The following is a 24467-nucleotide window of genomic DNA, read 5'->3' as shown; positions in this document are numbered from 1 at the left end:
ATTACTTCCCAGGCAGCCCACAAACACACTTGCACGGAAATGATGGCTAGTCTTTTTCACTCACTTACTTAAATATATATATTTGGAGCCAGAAGTGACCATATTTGAGTGAGAGGGTGGAGCTGTGGAGGAGGGAGGAGTGGATCTATCTACTGTCAGCAGACAGCCTGTCACTCAAAGATGCCCCGCCCCCTTAATGATGTGTAACTTTAAGTCTTAATAAAGTATAAACAGGTGAGTTGTATAAAAAGGTAGAAATGATCTCCAGAGACCAGACAGGCTGTAAACATGTTAATTTCTACATGTGAACATGGAGGGGATGCACTCTAGTGGACGTTAGAGGAACTGCAGGTTTTGGCTTTCTTTAAGAATACACCTGTGGGGCATCGGTGGCTTAGTGGTAGAGCAGGTGCCCCATGTACAAGGCTGTTGCCACAGCAGCCTGGGTTCGACTCCAGCCTGTGGCCCTTTGCTGCATGTCACACTCTCTCTCTCTCTCTCTCTCTCTCTCTCTCTCTCTCTCTCTCTCTCTCTCTCTCTCTCTCTCTCCCCCCCTTTCACGCTTGTCTGTCCTATTACAATAAAGGCTAAAAATGCCCCCCAAAAATATCTTTAAAAAAAAAGAATACACCTGTAAACTCTGACCAATCAGAGCATAATAAGTTTTTTGGCTCCAGGTGTTCATCACAGAATGAGAAATATGACGTGTGTTTGAACATGTTAATAGAAACTTTAAACACAATCAGAATGAGCTGAGGACTTCCTCTGTAATTACAGTTTCATAGTGTGATGTCATGGTGCATTTCAGTACATCATGAAATCAGACAACAACAATGAGAAAAAGTGCATTTATTAATTAATTTTCTCAGGCAGGCATCTGATTGGAGGCTGAACACTGGCTCCTCCCTCAGCTGTAACAAACGACAGCCAATAGGCTCCGCCCCTCCCCCGTCTGTCAAACTCTGTACAAGCACCGCCCCCTCCACTGCTCAAAAAACAACAACAAAAGAAACGGCTCTCTGCCCTACTGAAACGTTCATCAGATAAAAACCAACAAACACTCGATAAAACAAACACACGGGTAACAAAACGCTCCTTCAGGCCCCGCCCCCGCGGCATGGCGTCACCCTCTCTCATTGGCCCGCCTGGATGATTGGCATGTGAGGAGGCGTGGCCTGCACAGCCTTTCCTCTCCAATGAGGGGGAGGGGGCGGGGCTAGTCCGAGTCTGAGTCACTAGATTCCTCTGAGGAGGTCTGATCTTCATCGTCCTCGTCATCCTCGTCCTCATCGTCATTCTGACAAAAAGACAAAAAAAAAAATCTTCCCTTTAATAATGTGTTAATAATCACCTGATACAGTTTTAAGTGTTTCTTTATCAGTTAAGGGTTTTCGTAAGCAGTGAAGACCTACACACGTGTATAAAATAAAGAACCTGAGTTTTTCCATCACGTTTTAGTTTAAGGGAAAATTCAGGGATGGAACACAAAACCCTTAAAAAACATTAAAAAACATTGTATAATAATCCATTAAGTTTTTTACATATCAGATTTGTAGTGAATCCCTTAAGTGAAAAATTAAGGTACTTTTAAGGAATCAGTCTTTCATGCCTGATTCATTTTAAGACCTTTGCTGTCAAAACCCTTTAAAATTAAAATAAGTCCATTAAGATATTCTAGATAGATAGATAGACAGATAGATAGATAGATTCATTTATCCCCTAACTAACCCTTAATTTGGGGTCGTTTTAAAGGGATTAATTAAATGCTCCCTGAAATCCTTCAGTTTTTGTTTTGTGTTCTCACCTCATCATCCTCATCGTCGCTGTCGGTGCTTCCTGAAGTCTCATCGTCTTCGTCAGAATCAGACGAGTCACTCTTCTCCTCGTCTGAGTCGGTCATGTCCTGCTGGAAGACAGACACAGACCTGACAGACCGCACTGAGGGTTCAAAATGTCCACTCCACAAAATAAAAAGAAAACTGAAACCACATAATAAAATGAGATTTATTTTACAGTGTGTAGTTGTGTAGTCATGGTTGTGTAGTGTATTACCTTGGCTCTGTAGGCCATGGCTCTCTTGTTCACGCCGACTGTTTGCGTGGTGGCTCTTGAACTGGCCGCCTTCTTCGCCGTCACACGGACTTTAGCTCCAGGACTGCTGCGAACTTTTGTGGTGCTGCGACGTTTCTGATGAAGCACCAACAAACAAACAAACAACATGTTTAAACGCTGAAACAAACAATAACCTGCAAGGTGCGTTAGTTTCCTGCTGTTAGTCACTAACAGATCATAATGCTAAACATTAGCTTAAAGACAAAACAAGTTTTCTTTATTTTATAGTTTGAGTGTTTTTATATAAAAAATAATTAATAAAAAGAATTTGATGTGTCGTTTGTTCCTGTTAGCTTATGCTGGATTAGTCTTATTTAACCGCGCCTAAATTTAACTTAAAAATCTAAAAAAACAAACATCAATCTAGTGAGTTAACTTTAGCTTAGCTCTGCTAATGGCTAACACTACCAAAGTCATGTTAGCTTTGTTCCTGTTAGCTTATGATGGATTAGCTGTAGTTTAGCCCCGCTAAATTTAACTTCAAATTTAAAAAAAAAAGAAAAAAAAAACATGTATCTAGTAAGTGAAAATTAGTTTATTCCGGCTAACGGCTAATGACTCATTGGTATACACTGGATAATGGGTACAGCTGAGCAGAAAAGCAAAATAATCTTTAAAATCTGGAAAGAAGCACCAAAATTTGACTGAGTTTTCCTCTTGGGTCATTCTTTTGAAAAATCCCATTAGCCACGTAAATTTCAAAATGGCTGCCATTTTTAAAGATGGCCGCCATTTCAACCATCTTTTATGACAGAACTTCATTTTCTGGGCCAATTTCAATGATTCTGGTGTCAAATTATAAGTTTTTAACTATGGAAAATTCAAATTTATACATCAGACATCCTTTTTATATCTCTTTATGCCATTTACTCAAAATATGCATAAACACAACATCATTCCAGCAAAACGTTTATTAGCAATGTACAAAAACGGTTAATTGATTTGCTCATGAGAAGCTGAAGATCCTTTGCTTACTACTGTACATGTCATTTGTACAGCATAAAACATACAAAATGTAAAATGCAATTACGTGTAACCTGAACATTTTAGAATCAATGTACATTTTTCATATCAAATTCATCTGTAATGTCAATAACCTTAACATTCTAGACTCAACAATTGTGTTAGAGTATAACTAAACTATGCTCTAACTAACCTATGAAACAGAGCCTAATCTTCACATCTGCAGCTACACAGTGCTGTGCAAGCAAGACCAAAGCGGTAGCATTTGCACCTTCCACGACATTCAAATTTGCAACCACACTTGGTCAGTTCTTGGCAACTTTCTGCAATAGGGGGGAGATCAGTCCACAAGAGCTGCCACAGATCACCTTTCTTGGTCCATCCCCAGTCAGCAGGACTTTGTGCTTCTGGTTGACAAACTACTGACTGACCCCACATGCATCCTGCCTGGTAGGTAGCATGCTTTACATGCTGGAGTAGAGCACCTCGAGTAGGAGGGATGGCTTAGGGTTAGGGTTATAAACTAATTTAAAAACAGTGTGTGGGTCAACTTACCCACTGGCTCATCTTAAGCCACTCTGCCCTACGCCATGTGTAGCAGCCCAGAGATCAGTAAGCATAATATTTTCTTTCAATGGCTGAAATATGGTAGAAGGAAGCTTCTTGGCCTCTCCAATACAATAATCTGTCCTCTCTGTGGTCAAAAATGTATGATTAGATATCAAGATTATACTTATTGGACAATTTTACACAAAGTTGCTCCCAAAATAGCATTTCTGGGATTGAATTGGCGGCCATCTTGGAAAAAATGGTGGCCATCTTGATTTTTGCGTGGCTAATGGATTTTATCAAATGAACAGCCCCCAAGGAGTATTAGTGCCAATTTTGGTGCTTCTTTCCGCTTGTGAAAGATTTTACTGAAAAAATGCAATTAGCTGGTTAGCTATAGATAAACACTACTAACGTTAGCTCAGGTCCTGTTAGCTTATGATGGATTTCTGACATTACACTAATATAACTACCACTAAATAAACACAAGCTAACGTGGTATTGTTCATGTATATCAGTGCAGTCGTTGTGCAGCTGTACGAATTTAATAAACTGAACTCTTTATTGTGTTTTTTTCTGTTTTATATTCAGGATGTTTTTTATGTCTCAGCACTAAAACAAATTCCCTGAATGTAAAAAACCTAAACTGTTAATGAACCGACTGTGATTAGCATCAACATCATGTTAGCTCAGTGTCCATGTATTCTGCTGCTAGCTTCGCTAATGTTAGCTGCAGTTCATGGGACAGAGAGAAGAATAAAAACACGGACTCTAGACTGAATCATCGTGATGTCAAGCTAACGACAGTCACTTCCAGCTGGACGGCTGGCTGAACAGACAGATCTGTACGATCTGTGAAGGGTTGAGCTGCAACGTTTAAAGAACGTTAGTTAAACCTCTGAGATGCTTCTGCTGGGATCATCTGCTGTTCTGTGTTGTTGAGGTTTCAGCTGTGATGAATGAAACTCACAGAGACAGAAGCTGAGCAGCGTCCTGCTGTGGACACACGTCACCTACGACACCTACAGCTGTATTCAGATATCTGCTCCTCACACAGCAACTGATGGAGTCTGGCTCTGAAACACTGATACGGATTTTTCCAGGTGGCTGAAATCGGACCAACTGATGCAGCGTTTGTTCAGCGTCATTTGATTTTATTTATGTGATGCCGTGTTTCTACCCAGAGTTATTGTAAACGACTGTGATTGGACAAAAACTTTCCACACTCACCGAGGAGGAGAACTCTTTGTAGACGGCTCGGTCCTGAGGAGACAGAGACTGAAGACAACAACAACAAAATTAGACATTCATTGTTTGTGTGTCACACAGACTGATTAATAAAGATGGACGCTACGACAAAACATCCCCTGGTGGCTGGCTCCGCCCCCAATCCCTAAATGGTGTCACCAGAGGACGACGGTTCAGCTCTGTGGGACGTGTTGTCCATCTTCATCCACAGACTGGCGTCAGAGCAACTTCGCTTAGCAACAGTCACATCATGAAAGCTGGCTGAGCTGTGATTGGCTCTGACCTCTCTGTGTACTTTAGGGACTGTTCGTCACTTACGGCGGGGGATGGTGAAAAAAAGTGTGTCAATTACGTTTTTGGTATTCATTATATTACTAATGTTTTTCTTTAAAGTTTTTGTCATTTTTAAAGTACTGGGTGAGTTTTAAAGAACCCATCGCCTCTGACCCCGCGGCGCTTGTGACGTCCTCACGAAGGTTTGGAGGTTCTTTAGAAAAATTTGGCCATTGTATTTTTTTTTTTCTTTGCAATTTTCTTTTTCCAGTGGTCCTTGAACACATCATGTGCAATACGCACTTCCATCAGAAAAAAGAAAAACATACATTGGGCTAAAAACAAAGCGTTTGTCCGAAGGCACCAGCATCATCCACAGGAGGGACAAACTGAGGCTTTCTTCATCTCCAACCTTTAACGTTTGTGATGGAAATTATGAATGTAATTTAAAAGGTAATCAACACTATAATAAACATTATACATTTATGTCAAATCTATGCAGCATGTAACACCTCTGTAACGGAAACTTTTCGGCCTCTGAGCCGTCGTCAGAGAGAACGTGATGTAACGCTGCATTTTATGTCTCGTCAGGACGTCAGAGGATCGAGTGGCCCACATGACGTTTACCGTCTGTCGGCGTGGAACAAGCTGCGAGTGCTTCACGTGATGTCAGAGGGCGTGACTGGATGAGACGCTGGTTAAAGATCCCTGACAGCCTCGCTCTGCGTACTCAGCTCAGTCTGTACTGTTTGAGTTAAACGTACAGAAAGACGAGTTTCTGACTCTGCGTGTTTCGTCAGGTAGAAATCACCAGCACACTTACAATCATCAGACCGCCGCCCCCCCCCCCCCCCCCCCCCCCCGATAAATATACAACAGTCCCTTTTTATTGACGTTTACACTCACTGTACTCCTGTTTACACTGACTTCGTTTATTTTCCATCTCATTAATATTTTAGCTGTTTTCTGTTTAATGTCTCGGGTTCAGATTTTGCTGAGTTTTTTTAAAATAGATATTTAATGAGCAACAGGCGGAGGAGCGTCACAGCTGCCTCTCTGAAACTGTTGATGATGATGAAGACGATGAAGATGATAAATAAAGCTGCAGCTGTGTTTAGTTCACGTTTCTCTGTCGTTGTTGCATCGTTCATAAAGTTGTTCGTTCAATTCAATTTTCCCTTCAGATGAATAAAGTTTTATGGTTCATGTTACACGTCGGGCGCCATCAGGTGCTGAACGGACGCTGTTCTCCAGACATGGGCGGTTGCCGTGGCGACAGTGTGAGTTACCTTGACCCAGTCCTCCAGCTCGGCCTTGTACTCCACCTGCTGCTCCTCCACCATCTTCTTGTACTTGTCTTTCTGACTCTGGCTCAATTTGTGCCACCTCTTCCCGATCTCCACCATGCGCTCCTTCAGGCTGAAGTGATTCAGCTCGCCGTTGGTCAGCAGCTCCTGGGAGAACATCTGATACCCGCTCCTATTGGACAGAGTCAGCAGGGGGAGGGGCTTACTGCAAGGCCGCTTAAACTCTTTAAGGAAGACAGAAGTTCATTGGTTCCTCCAAACATGTCAAGATTTCTCCAACATGCTGGATTCTACAGTGAACGTCTGCCACCAAACACATCACTCATTCATTCATTCATTGGCTGATTAATCCAGAACATAACGACCAGCTGACTGTTGAAGTCGTGATGGAAACAGTGAAATAAAGCTGCAGTAAAACACAGCGTGTAATGAGCTGTTCGTTAGCACAGCGTCAGTTCATCATTACATCATCAGTTCAGCTCGTTAAACACTTCCTGTCGGTGTCAGTGAACTCAACATGAGAGCGACAGTCAGACTCACACTGGAGGTTTCTTCGGTTCTCCATCAAACTTGGGTTTCCTCTGGCTCTGAGCCGGCGCCGCTGCCGCCGCTGGAGCTCTCATCTCCAACAGCTCCCTCTGCAGGACACCCACAGTCAGTGCAACGCCTTGTACAAATTCCATGAGACGCGTCCACAGAGGGATGACAGGGGGGTTGTTTAGAGTATTAATACTATATCCTGTCAGTGTGACAGCTTCCAATCAATACACAGTTAAACAGATTAACATTTAAATTCATGAATGAAGTGAGAAAACTTTTTGTGGTGTTAAAGAAAACGTGACTTCTACGTATGTTTTCTTTAAAATAAAAATCGGCACTTTTTTTTCTTTGAAATTTTTTGACAATTTTCTTTTCTTTAAAATTCCAGCTATTTGTTTTTCTTCAACAAGTGTTTGGCGTTCTTTTTTTCCGAAAATTTTTGGTCATTTTTTTCCTCGTACAATGTATCGGGCAACTTGAAAAAGAAAACACGCCTTTTTAACCCGAGGTGGTTGGACAGGCATGCTTTCTTTCAAAATATTTTAGTTTCTGTAAACACGTTTGGTGACTTTTCGTTTTTCTTTAATTGAAAAAATTCAGAGGTGGGCGGGGTCAGTGTATGGGGGGGTGTGGCTCACTGACCACGGGATGGTACTGAACCTCGTAACGCTTCTGATCCTCTGCTGCCTTCTTGATCCAAGGAATCTTCTCCTTCTTCTCCATCGACTTCCAGGCCGCCTCCATCGCCACCTGAGCCTTCCTGCGGTCGCTCTGCAGAGCAAGTCACATGACCAACAGTCAAACCCTGTACGCTACATTTCCCCCAGTTCCTGTGTGGACGCTGTGGGGCGCGCTGCTGCTTCATGCCATTCACACTGATGATGTATCATCAAATGCACTGATTGGATAAATGCCTGCTCGCTGGGCGGAGTCTAGTTCTCTCTCACCGCTTCAAACAGGAAATAACATTCTGATATCTCAACCAGACAATTCACAAAGTTTATTTCTGAAAACATTCAAGGTGAAAGAGGCGGAGCGTCATTAGTGTGAATAAAAGTGTTTAATGAATCTGAGGTGTTTTTGTCGACAGCTGATCAAACTGAAGGTGAATATTGACAACAACAACAATAATAATGATCTCACTCTGTATTTAGCCAGGTAGTCTCCGATCACACTGTGCTGCCACATCTCCTCGGCTGTTTTTGGCGTCACTGGAAGCTTCGCCGCCTTCTTCCCATCCCGTCTGTCTTTCGGTGGTCCGGCAGGTGCCCACGTCTCTGGCTCCGCCTCCCGACACCGCTCCTGGGAGAACAGGAGAAACACCACCTGACAAGTGAGTTCACAGTCACAGGGATCCGACCTGGAGTTAAAGAAGAACGTTCAGACCTTGACAGAAGGAGACTTGGCTCTGTGCGGGCTGGCGGCCACACCCCCTCCCAGTCTGGCTCCACCCAGTTTCTCCTCACCCATGACTCGATCTCGTTCCTCCTCCGGGAGACTCTGAAAAACAAACAAGCCGACGTTACGTTCATATCGACCCTCAGTGTTCACGTCGTCGTGTCTTTGACTTCCTGTCTGAGTTTGTGAACTGCGATTTTATCGGATGAATATTTGATGGATTGTTTCCTGTTGCGGTCGGATTAACTTCCTGTGTGTGAAGCTCTGTCTGTCTGTGAACTCTTTACAAACAGAGGTAACTTTTTCTGACGGAGGCGTTTCAGTGTTTGCACTGAGCTGGTTCATGTTTTTACATCTGCAGGAAGCAGCTGATGATGCCATGTTGACGTACCTCCAGAAACCGCTGCAGGTCGATGTCGTACTGCTTCTTTCTCTGTTGAAACACAAAGATTAGACAGAAACAGGAAGTGAGAGCAGATTTCACATTAAGAGGAGGTGAATCCTGGTGCGATGCTGGCGTGTTGACACCAACCTGCTCGCAGCGTTTCTGGAACATGTCCTTCTCTTTCTGCGTCATCATCTTCCACTGTTTACTGCACAGCACCATCCGCTCCGTGCTCGGGACGTCCTTCATGTTCACCATCAGCTCCGCACAGTACAGAGAGTAGCCGTTACTGGCCGGGAACACACAGCTGTTAGCCACGCCCACTCTCCAAACACACACTAACATCCTGTCAACATTCGCTAGGTCACCGGCGTCCTGTCACCATTTCATTACCCTCTTACTCATCGAACATCAGCTGATAAACTTCCTGTTCATGGGCGCATTAGCATTTAGCTCATTAGCATTTAGCTCGTTAGCATTTAGCTCGTTAGCAGAGAGTGAATTCAGACTCACGGCGGTGGTTTCGTAGGCCGTCCGTCAAACTTGTCCTTCAGCTGTCTCTCTGCTTTAGTGAGGACCGAGCGGACGTGATCGTCAGAGTTCACGTCAGGGTGAGCTTCATGATACGCTCTCATACTGCCCTGCATGACATCACACATGACATCACACAGATCAACATGTGATCTCAGTCCAGACACCTGCTCATGCTGAGAATCATCTGGCTTCAGTCTGGTTCAATCTGGTTCGGTCTGGTCTAGACTGGTTCAGTCTGGTTAAGTCTGGTTCAGTTCAGTCTGGTTCAGGTCAGTCTGGATCAGTCTGGTTCAGGTCAGTCTGGATCAGTCTGGTTCAGTTCAGTCTGGTTCAGGTCAGTCTGGATCAGTCTGGTTCAGGTCAGTCTGGATCTGTCTGGTTCAGTTCAGTCTGGTTCAGGTCAGTCTGGATCAGTCTGGTTCAGGTCAGTCTGGATCAGTCTGGTTCAGTTCAGTCTGGTTCAGTTCAGTCTGGTTCACGTCAGTCTGGATCAGTTCAGTCTGCATCAGTTCAGTCTGGATCAGTCTGGTTCAGTTCAGTCTGGATCAGTCTGGTTCAGGTCAGTCTGGATCAGTCTGGTTCAGTTCAGTCTGGTTCAGTTCAGTCTGGTTCAGGTCAGTCTGGATCAGTCTGGTTCAGTTCAGTCTGGATCAGTCTGGTTCAGGTCAGTCTGGATCAGTCTGGTTCAGGTCAGTCTGGTTCAGATCAGTCTGGATCAGTCTGGTTCAGGTCAGTCTGGTTCAGGTCAGTCTGGATCAGTCTGGTTCAGGTCAGTCTGGATCTGTCTGGTTCAGGTCAGTCTGGATCAGTCTGGTTCAGTTCAGTCTGGTTCAGGTCAGTCTGGATCAGTCTGGTTCAGGTCAGTCTGGATCAGTCTGGTTCAGGTCAGTCTGGATCAGTCTGGTTCAGTTCAGTCTGGTTCAGGTCAGTCTGGATCAGTCTGGTTCAGGTCAGTCTGGATCAGTCTGGTTCAGTTCAGTCTGGTTCAGTTCAGTCTGGTTCAGGTCAGTCTGGATCAGTTCAGTCTGGATCAGTCTGGTTCAGTTCAGTCTGGATCAGTCTGGTTCAGGTCAGTCTGGATCAGTCTGGTTCAGTTCAGTCTGGTTCAGGTCAGTCTGGATCAGTCTGGTTCAGTTCAGTCTGGATCAGTCTGGATCAGTCTGGTTCAGGTCAGTCTGGTTCAGATCAGTCTGGATCAGTCTGGTTCAGGTCAGTCTGGTTCAGGTCAGTCTGGATCAGTCTGGTTCAGGTCAGTCTGGATCAGTCTGGATCAGTTCAGTCTGGATCAGTCTGGATCAGTCTGGTTCAGTTCAGTCTGGTTCAGGTCAGTCTGGATCAGTCTGGTTCAGGTCAGTCTGGATCAGTCTGAATCAGTTCAGTCTGGATCAGTCTGGATCAGTCTGGTTCAGTTCAGTCTGGTTCAGGTCAGTCTGGATCAGTCTGGTTCAGGTCAGTCTGGATCAGTCTGGATCAGGTCAGTCTGGATCAGTCTGGTTCAGTTCAGTCTGGTTCAGGTCAGTCTGGATCAGTCTGGTTCAGGTCAGTCTGGATCAGTCTGGATCAGTTCAGTCTGGCTCAGCTAAGTCTGGTCTGGTTCTGGTACCTCATAGTCCTTCTGGAGCTCCAGGGCTTTGCTGATCCACTTGAGTCTTCTCTTGTCAGACAGTTGGGACCACTGTCTCCTCAGAGCCTCCTTCAGCTCCTTCTGACTCACCTGCACACAACAAACACATTCACTCACTGACTGACTGACTGTGTGTTTATATGACACCACACACACACACCCACTGTGAGTGTGTCTCAGTGTGTATAATGTGTGTATTGTGTGTGTACCTCTGGGTGGAGCTTCATGTAGGTCTTCTTCTCGTGGTTGTACCACAGCTGTTGAGGAGTTTTGGGTTTCTCTGGCAGGTCGGACTTCTTCCTCTCCTCGATCAGCTCCGGATGGTCCTCCCTGCAGGTCAGCTGACGTTAGACACGCTACATGCTAAACACATGCTAACAATAACAGTGCTCACAATGAGGTGTCAACAGTCAGCTGGGAGGTGAAGTTACTTTGAAGTTGGTCGTAGATGAACTCACTTGAATCGAGCCATGTTCTTCTCAAACTCCTCCTTCTCTCGCTGGAACTCTGTGATGTATTTTTGCTGCAGAAAAGTGAAGAAGACAAAATAAGGAAGAGCAGAGGAGTCACCAACACCACGCCGGATTAACCCTTTCACTGCTGACGATACATTAATGTGTGTGTGTGTGTGTGTGTGTGTGTGTGTGTGAGAGTCTATATCAGACCTTCTTCTTGTCGGGCAGCTCTTTGTACTTCTTGGACAGGATCTTGGTCAGGTCCAGGTTGCTCATCTCCGGGTGGATTTTGGCGTACTTGGCTCGTTTCTCCATGAAGAAGCGGAAGTATGGAGTCAGGGGTTTTTTTGGGAAATCTGGATGAGTCTGTTTGAACATGAGAGTTGGGGTCAAAGGTCACAGGTCAGAGCAACAGGAGCACTCTGATCTAAAGTTCGGTCTCTGTTCTGGCTCCAGTAAATGAGACCTGGGGCTGTTTGCACTAAACACCTTGAGTTTTGTCCTTAAAGTATGACACTTAAGGTTTAATTTCTCCTCAGCTGAGGGACTTAAACATTTGTACAGCATCCCTTAAAAGTTTCCTTAGTTAAGGAAAAACTCACTCACTGAGTTGAAAGCTATATTACAGCGGTTACAGTTTCCATGGAGACTGTTTGTTTGTGATGCCTGATATTGTCTCAGAGTCGGCTCATAGTTTGACAGAAGAAAGAAGTAGTGAAGAGAATCAAACAAAACAGGCCAGAGGAGGAAAAGATGAAACGTCTGGAGGAATATCATCAGAGGAAGAATAAATCTGATCCAAAGGATCAGGGTTAGGGTTAGTTTTTATTTATCACCAAAAACTCTGTCATGTTGCACTTAAGTGAACATTTTATTTTATTTTTTAATCACTTTTTATCACACTTTATTAATCCCCTGAGGGGAAATTCAGTTATTCCACTCCCTTGTCATTAACACACAGGTCAGAAATACACACACATGCACTAAGTGGAGAGATGTCAGAGTGAGGGGGCTGCCCATGGACAGGCGCCCCGAGCGGTTGGGGGGGGGGTCGGTGCCTTTCTTGAGGGCACCTCGGCAGTGAACTGGCACCTCTCCAGCTACCAGTCCACACACCATATTTGGTCTGGACCGAGACTTGAACAACGACCCTCTGGTTCCCAACCCAAGTCCCCATGGACTGAGCTACTGCTGCCCCTTAAGTAAACCTTAAGGAGAAGACTTATGGGTGTTTTGTGGAACCAATTTCATTTTAAGGAAATCCTTAACCTCGACTTTGACAAAACTCTTAACCTAAGGTCTTTTGTGCAACCTGTCCCTGGTCTCTCTGAGGGAGGATCAGCAGTCTCACCTTCAGTTTCTTGCCTTTATACGGATTCTTGACGAACTCCATGGCGTCCACGATGAGCTCCGTCATTGTTCTGTACTTTCGAACCTGAAACCCAAAACAAGACAGTGTTCGTTAGAAACACCAGAACCTGTGAGTCCTCACTCGTTTACTACATCCTGCTTCATCTCCTCTGATGACGACTCCTCAGAAAGGTCAAAGTGTCACAGTGGAGTTCCTCAGAGATCTGTCCTCGATCCTCCCATTCATTCATTCATTCATTCATTCATTCATTCATTCATCCATCTATTCAACCTGCCTCTGGAAATGTACTCATGGTACACATTTATACAGCTCATACAGACTTGTACTTAACTCTACCGCAGACCACTTACACTTAACTTTACTGCAGACTAACTTACACTTAAGGTAGAGGGAATCTCTTGTGCTTCAGCCCTTCCACAATTGGAGGTCAGTGCTTCTCAGAACAGGACAGCATAGATCAAAATAACCCCGTGGAGGAATCCACAAGAAAAGCACTCAGATCGCTTGTGATGAATTTATTAATGACTAACGTTTCGATGCCAACTGCATCTTCATCAGAGTCAAACAGTACAGGGGCCAGATAAGAAGGATAAATATCCTCCAAGTCACATAGAGACTCTATGATAATGTCATTTCTTTTTTCAAGTTCAATGAGACATTTGATTTCAGCCTCTGATAGATTTTTCTTATAGTTTGTCTTTTTGTTTTTCTTATTACAGGCTATAAGTAAATCATTTTCTACCAGGTGGCTGTACGTGATGATGGAGGGATTGAGGTTGGAGTGGGGAATGAACCTCGATTTCTTTTTGAAAGGTGTGGCCTCTCTATCAGTTGTTACATTAATGTCAACTGTGGTGTTTCTCAAAGTGACATCCCCTTAGTCAACACATTTGGTCTGGAGGAAAAGAAGTCTGTGCAACACCCCATATGCCCAGTCTTTTACAGCCTTCCAAAAATCACAAAGCACTTAACAATCTGCCTCTCAGACCCACAGTATCCAGCACTGGCTGTCTCACAGAGCCTTTATCACAGTATCTGAACTTTTTCCTAGAAAAGATGGTTGTCAAACTCCCCTCCTATCTTGGTGATACAACAGACGTTTTGAACCTTGTGAACGGTTTTGTGACTGAAAAAGACTTTATTTTAGTCACCTGCGACGTCCAAAGCTTCTACACATGCATCCCACATCACGCAGGCATTGAGGCATCAAACCACTATCTGAACACACGCCCTCAAAACAGCTGAACCACATGGAACCACTGAATGAGGAGCTTAACCTCTCTTGCTTCCTGTAATGCAATGTTAAGACTGTATATATTGTATATATTTGGATGGGATTGTTTTTACTGCACTGGTGGTGTATTCTGGTACTGACGAGCTGTGCGAGTGCTGTCACAGTACTACTGGCTAAGTGTTTGGTTACCTCCCACTCTCTGTAAACCAATGAGAAGAGTCTCTATGTCTTTATCCTTCTTACCTGGCACCTGTACTGTTTGACTCTGATGAAGACGCAGTTGGCGTCGAAACGTTAGTCATTAATAAATTCATCACAAGTGATCTGAGTGCTTTTCTTGTGGATTCCTCCACAGGGTTATTTTAACTTACACTTAACTTTACCGCGTGTAGCCAACACGTGTCAGCCTGTGGCCCACATCAGTCTTCATCAAACAACAAAAAACATTATGACAGCGTAGTTTTAGCTAGCTAATGCTAGATAACATTAGCTTGCTTTCTAATGCAGACCAAGTTAGCTAGCTAACGGAACAAAATACTGTCTTAAGTGATGAATGTCTTTGACGATATCCAGACTCCAGGGCTGATTGGATTGGTCAATTTGTCAACTTGCCGCAAATTTAGCGAAGTAGCCAACACCGTATCAATATAATCTAGCTTAGTTACAGCTAGCTGGCTAACCTTAGCTTACTTTCTCTGTAACGTCATCACAAGCAAAATACTGAGTGGACACATCAGCTGGCTAGCTTTCCAAATTACTTCACCGCTAATGTGACAAATGGTGTTGTTTTTGCCAACCATAACTGATGTAACGGTACAAGAGCTTTCTACCAGCCAAGAGTGATGCAGCAGCCAATGAGCTAACCCTAACCTGAGCTAACGTCTGGACAAACTGCTAGCAAGCTAACGTAGCAAAATACTATCTTGAGTGGATATCAGTTAACTCCTCCAGACTCCAGCAGCTGGTTTGCAAATTACTCTATCAGCTATGAAGCAACCAAAACTAGACCCACGCAGTGTAGCTAAGTTACAGCTAGCAGGGCGGCTAACGACCATAACCTGAGCTTAGCTTAGCCATGTAGCTGTAAAGCTACGCTACGTGGAACAGTGAGCTCGTTCGTATCACAGAGCCGATGGTCTGAATGGAATATAGGATCATTAGAGATAATAATGTTATTCTAAATATTATTTCTCTGCTTTCTGTCAACATGATGACGGTCCGTCAGTCCATACGCTGTTTGTCACTGTTGTCGCTGACATTCAGGCCCTCGCTCATCACCACGCAGGACACTGACTGCAGCTCACTAATGACCTCAGAGAGAGAGGTTACTGACACTTACATACAGAAGCTTTAAGGAGCTTTTCAGGTTAAGGGATTTCAGTTAAATATTCTTAGCTGCTAATTAAAGAGATTTTTACAGGTTTATTAGATGTGGGACTAATTATTGGAGACACTCCTCATGGACTGGAATAAATTAGGGGATTTGAATCCTGCAGTTTTAAGAGGATTAAACAGACCAAACAGCAGAATGAAGTTATGGGATGGTTGCCATGGTGATGTGTACCTCTGATGAGACTTTCTGCCATTTCTGGCGGCACATTTCTGCGGTGAAGCTGCCGAAACAAACTTTGTCCCAGTCGAAGTGCGACTCTGTGGTCTTATACTTCATCCCGTCTGCGTCCGGCAGGAGACTGCGAATCCTCTCCAACAGAGTCAGACAGTCCTCCTTTGACCAATCATCTGCTGACACACACACACACACACACACACACACACACACACACACACACACACACACACACACTTGTCAGGTACAGCAGCACATCACAGCGAGACACAGCAGAGAGTAAAACATGACAGAGGGGACAGGAGAGTGAGACAGGTGTTGATGAGGTCAGAGGAAGTGAGCAGTTACCTGGTTCACTTTTGATCCTGGCACTCTGAGCCGTGGAGACGCTGCTGCTGCCGTTCATCATGCAGCGACTGACGGAGAAGACTCCGCCCCCTCCCTCTGCCACACACACACACACACACACACACACACACACGCACGCACGCACATTAATACAGAGACATGTCCACATTGCACTCAGTGTCCAGCAGTGGTGTAGTGCAGGGTACGCTCAGGTAGACCCACCGAGCAGCTGAACAGGCTCTGTAATAGGAGAGTCTGTCCACCTCCTCATCAGTGACCTACCTGTGGACCTGGCACTGCACCCACCTCATCAACCACCACTACACCACAGCTGTCCACCTCAGTAGGGACACCTGTGTGATCTAATGTCTTCCACAGTGAGACTGAAAGGTCACAGAGCTTTCAGCTGAATCACATGGGCCTCATCTGCGGTTGTCATGGAGACTGATCTGTTGTCATGTGACCTCATCATCACTTATGTCTGATGACAGGTGATGATGAAAATTACACCTGTGATTCAGCTGAATTCTCTAAAACAAAAAAAGGAAACAAGTAACCGAACTGAAGCTGTCAGAATATTATCATTATTATAATAACTGCATTATATTACAGGTTTGTTTGGTTGTGATCACAGATTTCTGAGCGGCTGCTCCGCCTGCTCCTGCCCGCCCACAGCGCTCTGATCCCGGCCTGTCCTGACCCTGACTGACTGACTGACTGACTGACTGACCGGGCGAGGCAACCTTTCCCCGGCTGTGGCGTCACCGCGGCCCGCTGACAAGGTCAAACTGAGGGTCGCAGACCAGGAGGTTTGTGTCGGTACCTCTGGTGAGACACACAGAGTGTGTGAAAGAGCTGAGCAGCTGTCGGTGAGCTCAGAGCGGTTTGACCCGGAGCAGGTCAGTCAGAGGGCAGACTGGACTGGACCAAACTCCGTTCAACAATCTGCCACTTTAAATCAGGTGTGATCACAGTGACACACACAGCTCAGGTGAGACGTTCACACCAAACTGTGTGAGCAAATCTCCAGTTCGGCATAAACCCAACACACCACGAAGCTTTTATTTTATCTTTTTAACATGAAGTTTGAAACTGGCTCTTTGTGAAAAATGCTTCACCCAAAATAAGGCACGGAGGGCGGTAGAGAGCCGGTCGGGTCTGCTCTCAACAAGTTTGTTGAAATAAACTGTTTACGAGCCGAAATCACCAAAATCCTCTGATGAGCGTATTAACTCGAGTTACATGAGACGTGTCTGCGGCTGACTTTAGTTTTATGGTTTGTAAATGCAGTTTGTCGCTGAGACGTGACCGCACCGCGACAACTGAGCCCAGCGGGCCGCCAGGCTCCAGCTGCCCCGGTAATGGCGTCCGTCCTCCGGCAGGAGTCACCACGTAGCTTCCGCTGGCACGCACAGAGCTACTCGAGACACAAGCTAGCGTCAAGCTTTGTCATTAAACGTATTTAAACTGCGATTTTAGCGAAGAGGTGAAAAACACGGCATCAAATAAAAACCTGTTTGAAGTCATGTTTGACACGTGCAGCACATAACGTTAATCGCATCATTTAGCAAAACTGCTAAAATGACAGAATCCGTCGACATGTGTGTGTTTGGTTGTAAAAATATCGGCCTGAAAATGATGAGATGTTTCTGTGCTGTCAGGTATTCAAGTGCCAAACTGCTGCATGTGGTGGTTTCGGTGCTGAGCGGCTGGATGACTCGCTGCTGCCCCACAAGCCTCCACTGCGAAGCCGCCATGAATGTTCTGGTGACTCGGGGACAAACGACCAGAAAACCCCACAAATCTGTTTAAAATCACATCTAACTACTCACCTTCAGCCTGAGACAGAGACCCGGCTTCACACTGCACACCACTGTGGTCGTTTGGATTATTTCGGGACTTTCAAAGTGTGTTTTTTTCAGCCGTAAACCCCGGGGAGTCAGCTCGAAACGAATCCGACAAAAGGAGCGTCTAGTCCGGTATGAAACTCCGCCCAGCGCCGCAGGGGGAGGAACTCCGGGAGAAAACATGAGGACAAAGGCGGAGGATGAAACCAGAGACAGCGGGGAAAACAGCAGCCAAACCCGCTGAAAACTACTTAACATCAACAACTGTCAGCTTCACTTTGTGTGTTTCAACGTCGCATTTTGTCACTGTGTTCAAAATGTAACTGCGACAGCGTCCTTTGCTGGAAACCTCCCCTCCTGACTTGAACCTGGTCCGGGTCCAGATGCTGAAACCGGCGGGGAGACAGAGGACTGGGGCCCGGGGACCCGACGGCCAGCCGCCAACAGAGATGCGGCCGGGGAGACGCGGAGGAGAGCGGCTGCCTGTCTGCTCCGGAGGAAGCACCCGAGTGTGCAGAAAGTCATCAGGTCTGCGGGCTGCTCGGGTCTCCCTCCCCGGCCTGTCGCGGTGCTAATCAGCGGCTCGGAGGCGGCGGTGTAACCTGCATCCTGCAGGACAGCAGCCCGCATCCACATGGCATCCTGCCCGCTGAGAACACACCGTCTGCCGGGTGTGATCTGCCACAGTCACCGGTCCCCTCCCACACTGGGCCGTGAAGTCAATCACCGATCAATCAATGCGTCACACAGCCAATATAGCCTGCTGTTCGATACACCTGTCCTCCTCTTCCTCCTCCCCCTCCCCCTCCTCCTCCTCCGGGGAACTGTCCACAGGTGTGTGTGCGGGTGGGTGTGTGAGTGTGTGTGTGTGTGTGTGTGTGTGTGTGTGTGTGTGTGTGTGTGGGGAGGGGGGGGGGGGGGGGGGGGGGGGGGTGTGCAGTTAAAAAAATAATAATAAAAAAAATTAATCAAACACTTTCAACAGACTGTAAGTGACTTTATTTTTACTTTATTAGTAAGTTTTTCACATTAATATAATAAATCATCAATTAATCAATGTGTGTGTGCGTGCGTGTGTGTGTGTGTGTGTGTGTGTCCTGGATGTTTACCGCCCCCTGCTGGTCAGGATGATCAACAAATCAAACTGTTGGTCAGTAACAAGTTCACTGACTCCCCCAAACAACCATCCCTTAAAATCCCCTTGATGGACCCTTAACATCTTAATAACATCTTAACATAAATCAAGATCCTTAATTTATCCTTTAATTTGAAAAACAATTTCCCTTAAAACACCTTAGTTTTACAAGCCATTAATGAACACGTGAGGAGGATCTTTTAAGGGCTTAATGAATTTCTCCTCAAAACCCTTTGATTTAAAAGCCCTTAATGAACACATGATGTAGATTTGATCACTTAATGACTTTCCCCCTAAAACACCTTAATTTGAAATACTATTACTAAACACATGAAATAGTCTTCAAGGGCCTTGTGACTTTCACCACTAGAATACCTTATTTTTAAAAGCCCTTAATGAACACATGGATAGGTTTTAAGGGCTTCGTGAATTTCTCATTAAAACACTTTGATTTTTAAAAGCCCTTAATTAATACATTAGATGGATTTTAAGGGCTGGATGACTTTCCCCATAAAACACTTTATTTGTAAAAGCCCTTTATAAACACGTGACTTAAAATTTGAGGGATTCATAACTTTACCCTTAAAACACCTTAATTTAAAATACCCTTATGAAACACATGACATAGATTTTAAGAGCCCTGTGACTTTCACCACTGAAACATGTTAATGTAAAAAGCCCTTAATGAACACATGAAGTAGATTTTAAGGGCTTCATGACTTTTTACCTGCACGTGAAATATCTGACAAATCCATAGCCCGTTTTAAACAGGAATTGTGCAAATTTGCAGGAAAGCCCAGGCAGTCTTCTTTCAGCATCGGCAGCCTGTGCCCGACCCAGGAGAACCACGAGGCCGTCTACTGTGCAGCTGTTGAGATGGAGCAATCAGCAGCTCATCTTGGGGGCTGCGACCAAGACCAAAAAGCTGTCTTGGAATGGTACAACTTTTCGGGTATTTCAACATCTTCCAGCTGATATCCAACAAAGGCGCACGGAGTATGTGGACATGAAGAAGAAGTTGCTACGGCCTGCTGTTCCCTGCAAGACTTACTGTGACCGTGGGTGAAGAATATATTCATGCAGCACCTGATGAAGCTGACCAGGACCTGAGAGCTCACCTTCCGTCTGTGTTTGGATAAGGATCAATGACTGTCAGAGCAGTGGGCTATAGCCACAATCACTGACTGCGGGACTCTTTGAGTGACTTGACGCCTGCTCCCGTTGGTTCATGGATAGAGGAGGAACAATGTTCTTCCTCCTGTTTTTTGTTTTCAGCCTACTGGCATTTCTGTGTGTGTGTGTGTGTGTGTGTGTGTGTTCGTCATCCGTTGTCATCTCCCCGGAGCTGCAGAGTGGGCTGATGCTGGAAATGATGTGTTTAAGTTTATTTACTTTATTAATCCCCTGAGGGGAAATCCAATGTTTTCACTCTTGCTTGTCATTAACACACAGGTCCGAAAGACACACACATGCACAAACAGGACCTATACATGCACAAAGTGGAGAGATGTCAGGCGCCCTGAGTGGTTGGGGGTTTCGGTGCCTTGCTCAAGGGCACCTCAGCAGTGCCCAGGAGGTGAACTGGCACCTCTCCAGCCACCAGTCCACGCTCCATATTTTGGTCCGGACGGGGACTCGAACAGGCGAACAGCTAACCTTTACGCAGACGATATTTTATTGACATTGTCTAGACCTGCTCGCTCTGTGCCCCCTTTGCTTAAACTTATTTTGGCGTGTTTCTGGGTACAAGATCAACTGGTCTGAGAGCGAGGCCATCTCTTTACATCATCTCACACACCCTGGTCAATGGAGCTCTACTCCTGTTGTGTGGAGGTCAGAAAGTATGCGATATTTTGGTGTTAACATCACATTTCCAATTGACAGAGTTTTTCAGTTGAATGGCCCCAAATGATTAAAAACTGTGCTGGACGATTTGAATAGATGGACAAACGTACCATTGTCACTGTGGGGGAGGGCAGAGGTGCTCAGAATGAGATTAGCTTTTCTTTTTTCTGCTATTCCTTTAGAAATCCCTCAGAAAAGGTTCAAAGAGATTAATAAAGTATTTTCTTTGCTCCTATGGAAAGATATAAAACCTAGAATTGGTTTAAAAAACATGTCTGTCCCTAGGGAAGGGTGGATTAGGGATACCAGATGTGTCCACAAATTATTTAGCATATGGTGTATACCTGGTGTCCTGGGCATTTAAGAAAGATCAAGCGGATGAGGGTAGCTGGAGATGGCTGGAGCAGAAGATTGTATCTGAAAACTGTAAAAATGTCTCCCGAGCTTCTTTTTGGTATCACCCTAAGTGTATTTGTGTTTCCCTATTGCTACTAGCTGCTCGCTAATTTTCTGAGCCCCAACTCAGTCCCAACTCAGTCCCAACTCAGTCCCAGCTCAGTCCCAGCTCAGTCCAAACTCAGTCCCAGCTCAGTCCCGGCTCAGTCCCGGCTCAGTCCCGGCTCAGTCCAAACTCAGTCCCAGCTCAGTCCCAGCTCAGTCCCGGCTCAGTCCCGGCTCAGTCCAAACTCAGTCCCAGCTCAGTCCCGGCTCAGTCCAAACTCAGTCCCAGCTCAGTCCCGGCTCAGTCTCAACTCAGTCCCAGCTCAGTCCCAGCTCAGTCCCAACTCAGTCCCAGCTCAGTCCCAGCCCAGTCCCAGCTCAGTCCAAACTCAGTCCCAGCTCAGTCCAAACTCAGTCCCAGCTCAGTCCCAGCTCAGTCCAAACTCAGTCCCAGCTCAGTCCCAGCTCAGTCCAAACTCAGTCCCAGCTCAGTCCCAACTCAGTCCCAACTCAGTCCCAGCTCAGTCCAAACTCAGTCCCAGCTCAGTCCCAGCTCAATCCCGGCTCAGTCCCAACTCAGTCCCAGCTCAGTCCCAGCTCAGTCCCAGCTCAGTCCCGGCTCAGTCCAAACTCAGTCCCAGCTCAGTCCCAGCTCAGTCCCAGCTCAGTCCAAACTCAGTCCCGGCTCAGTCTCAACTCAGTCCCAGCTCAGTCCCAGCTCAGTCCCGGCTCAGTCCCGGCTCAGTCCCAGCTCAGTCCAAACTCAGTCCCAACTCAGTCCCGGCTCAGTCCCAGCTCAGTCCCGGCTCAGTCCCAGCTCAGTCCAAACTCAGTCCCGGCTCAGTCCAAACTCAGTCCCGGCTCAGTCTCAACTCAGTCCCAGCTCAGTCCCGGCTCAGTCCAAACTCAGTCCCGGCTCAGTCTCAACTCAGTCCCAGCTCAGTCCCAGCTCAGTCCCGGCTCAGTCCCGGCTCAGTCCAAACTCAGTCCCGGCTCAGTCCAAACTCAGTCCCGGCTCAGTCTCAACTCAGTCCCAGCTCAGTCCCAGCTCAGTCCCAGCTCAGTCCAAACTCAGTCCCGGCTCAGTCTCAACTCAGTCCCAGCTCAGTCCCGGCTCAGTCCCGGCTCAGTCTCAACTCAGTCCCAGCTCAGTCCTGGCTCAGTCCCGGCTCAGTCTCAACTCAGTCCCAGCTCAGTCCCGGCTCAGTCCCGGCTCAGTCCCAGCTCAGTCCCAGCTCAGTCCAAACTCAGTCCCAACTCAGTCCCGGCTCAGTCTCAACTCAGTCCTAGCTCAGTCCCGGCTCAGTCTCAACTCAGTCCCAGCTCAGTCCCGGCTCAGTCTCAACTCAGTCCCAGCTCAGTCCCAGCTCAGTCCCGGCTCAGTCCCGGCTCAGTCCCAGCTCAGTCCAAACTCAGTCCCAACTCAGTCCCGGCTCAGTCCCAGCTCAGTCCCGGCTCAGTCCCAGCTCAGTCCCAGCTCAGTCCAAACTCAGTCCCAACTCAGTCCCGGCTCAGTCCCAACTCAGTCCCGGCTCAGTCCCAGCTCAGTCCCGGCTCAGTCCCGGCTCAGTCCCAGCAGCAGAGCAGTGTTGCAGGAACAGACTGATGACTTTTCTTTCAGATCATATTTCATATAAAACAACATAAAAACAAACATCTTCAGTCAAAAGAACTTTTACTGAAATCAGTTTAATTCTCCTTCAGACACAAACTGTGAATAAATAAAGGTTAAACTTCAGACTGCATTCTTCAGAGGAAACATGATACCTGAGGTGACTCTGAGACTCTTAACAACCAGATCATTAACTCATTATGAAAAAACATAACACAAGTATGACAGGCAACAACAATTTTATTTATTTATTCTGACATGAACCTGACCGAGACATTAGGGTCATAATAATGTTTTCTGTTTTCTTTGGTGATAAGTTTAACTGACAGTGAAGTTACATGCTAGGCTAATTGTTCCCTTCTGTCTCCAGTCTTTGTGCTAAGCTAGGCTAGCTGCTCCCTCCTGTCTCCAGTCTTTGTGCTAAGCTAGGCTAGCTGCTCCCTCCTGTCTCCAGTCTTTGTGCTAAGCTAGGCTAACCAGAATGTCTCTTTATCTGACATCAAAAATTAATAAAATCATGTGACAACAGAACACACTCCCTGATTTTATTACTCCATCAAAACACAGAACAACAGTCCCTTAGTCATGCCTTAACCCTTGTGTTCCCCTTCAAAAAAGTTACATCCATGACCCTTCAAGTGGACAAAAATGTCCATTTTCTAGAAACTTTTGTAGTGTCGTAGAAAAGGTCACGGGGGGTGATTTTTTTGTGTGGGGGTGTCATTCTAGGGGGTGAAATTTGAAAATCCCAACTTTCAGCATGAAAATCCATTATTTCTAGAAACAGTCCAACAAAAGGTCACAGGGGGTGATTTTTGTCGGGGGGGGTAATTTTGGTTTAAATTTGAAAATCCCAACTTTCAGCATGAAAATCCATTATTTGAACCTGAAATGCATTTTTATCCTATCCATGACCCTTCAAGTGGACAAAAATGTCCACCTGTCATTTAGCCATTTATATTGTTGCTGGGATAAAAATGCATTACAGGGTCAAATAATGGATTTTCATGCTGAAAGTTGGGATTTTCAAATTTAACCCAGAATGACACCCCCCATGCAAAAAAACACCCCCCTGTGACCTTTCATCTGTCTATGAGGGAGTTTTGAGTTTTGGAAATGGACAAAAATGTCCAGGGGTCACACAAGGGTTAAATAACCCCTTTAAAAAAAACTTTAAATTGAACCATGCCTTTAATTCATAAAAACTAAACCCACTAAAAAATGTAACTTAAAAAGCACTTAGTAAAGGAGATTTCAAGAAGAACATGACTTTAATTTCCAGGTTATTTAGAGTTTTTATTATTATTATTATTATTTAAAGGGTAAAAACTGTTTTACAGAGTAACATTACAGGGACCCTGAAATTTGGGGATAATTCATGGAAAACTAATGGATCATATGAGGGTTTAAGATTGCTTGATAAATTAAGTTATTTTAATGTATAAATTAATGAACTTCTTTCATGTTGTTTAATCAATTGAAAGGGAGTTTAACCCTTAAAATACCTTAATATATCCATTAATGAATCAGTTTAAAATACATATGTTAATTATATTGTTACGATTAATTGATGGGAGTAACGAGAGGATTCAGTCTGAATGTCTCAGTGAGTTTAGAGGAGGTTTGGTGAACTGAGGATGCTGTGTCTCTAGTGAGTTTATCTTTATTAAAATAAAAA

The 24467-nt window shown here is 45.4% G+C and overlaps 1 protein-coding gene across 7 annotated transcripts; it reads right to left on the bottom strand.

Annotated features, from left to right (window-relative positions):
• Positions 1-834: 834 nt before the first annotated feature.
• ubtfl (upstream binding transcription factor, like) lies at positions 835-18640 on the bottom strand. 7 transcript variants are annotated; one of them, XM_033650490.2, is made up of 20 exons: positions 17742-18640; positions 15910-16005; positions 15559-15737; positions 12740-12823; positions 11599-11754; positions 11392-11456; positions 11143-11263; positions 10913-11023; positions 9289-9416; positions 8923-9064; positions 8782-8823; positions 8379-8492; positions 8136-8294; positions 7635-7763; positions 6993-7090; positions 6435-6624; positions 4855-4902; positions 2053-2187; positions 1805-1906; positions 835-1297 (listed from the first exon to the last, which is right to left on the bottom strand). In XM_033650490.2, the coding sequence occupies exons 2-20, from the start codon at positions 15968-15970 to the stop codon at positions 1217-1219; spliced, it is 2145 nt and encodes a 714-aa protein (XP_033506381.1). In that variant the 5' UTR covers positions 15971-16005; positions 17742-18640; the 3' UTR covers positions 835-1216. The 7 variants fall into 7 exon arrangements, with proteins under 7 accessions (XP_033506381.1, XP_033506383.1, XP_033506384.1 ...); XM_033650492.2 differs by having other exon boundaries at positions 1805-1903; XM_033650493.2 differs by having other exon boundaries at positions 7653-7763.
• Between the last annotated feature and the right edge of the window lie 5827 nt (positions 18641-24467).

The sequence above is a fragment of the Epinephelus lanceolatus genome, chromosome 12 (assembly GCF_041903045.1).
Source record: "Epinephelus lanceolatus isolate andai-2023 chromosome 12, ASM4190304v1, whole genome shotgun sequence".
Taxonomy (NCBI): Eukaryota; Metazoa; Chordata; class Actinopteri; order Perciformes; family Serranidae; genus Epinephelus; species Epinephelus lanceolatus.
The sequence above is the reverse complement of the archived record's forward strand: the minus strand, read 5'-3'. Positions and strand labels throughout refer to the sequence as shown.

Coding starts and splice junctions, on each gene's coding strand:
- ubtfl (XM_033650490.2), bottom strand. CDS start 15,970: ATGATGAACGGCAGCAGCAGCGTCTCCACGGCTCAGAGTGCCAGGATC. Junction 11,755..12,739: donor ATAAAGGCAAGAAACTGAAG/GTGAGACTGCTG, acceptor ATGTTCAAACAG/ACTCATCCAGATTTCCCAAA. Junction 9,065..9,288: donor CGGCCTACGAAACCACCGCC/GTGAGTCTGAAT, acceptor GTTCCCGGCCAG/TAACGGCTACTCTCTGTACT.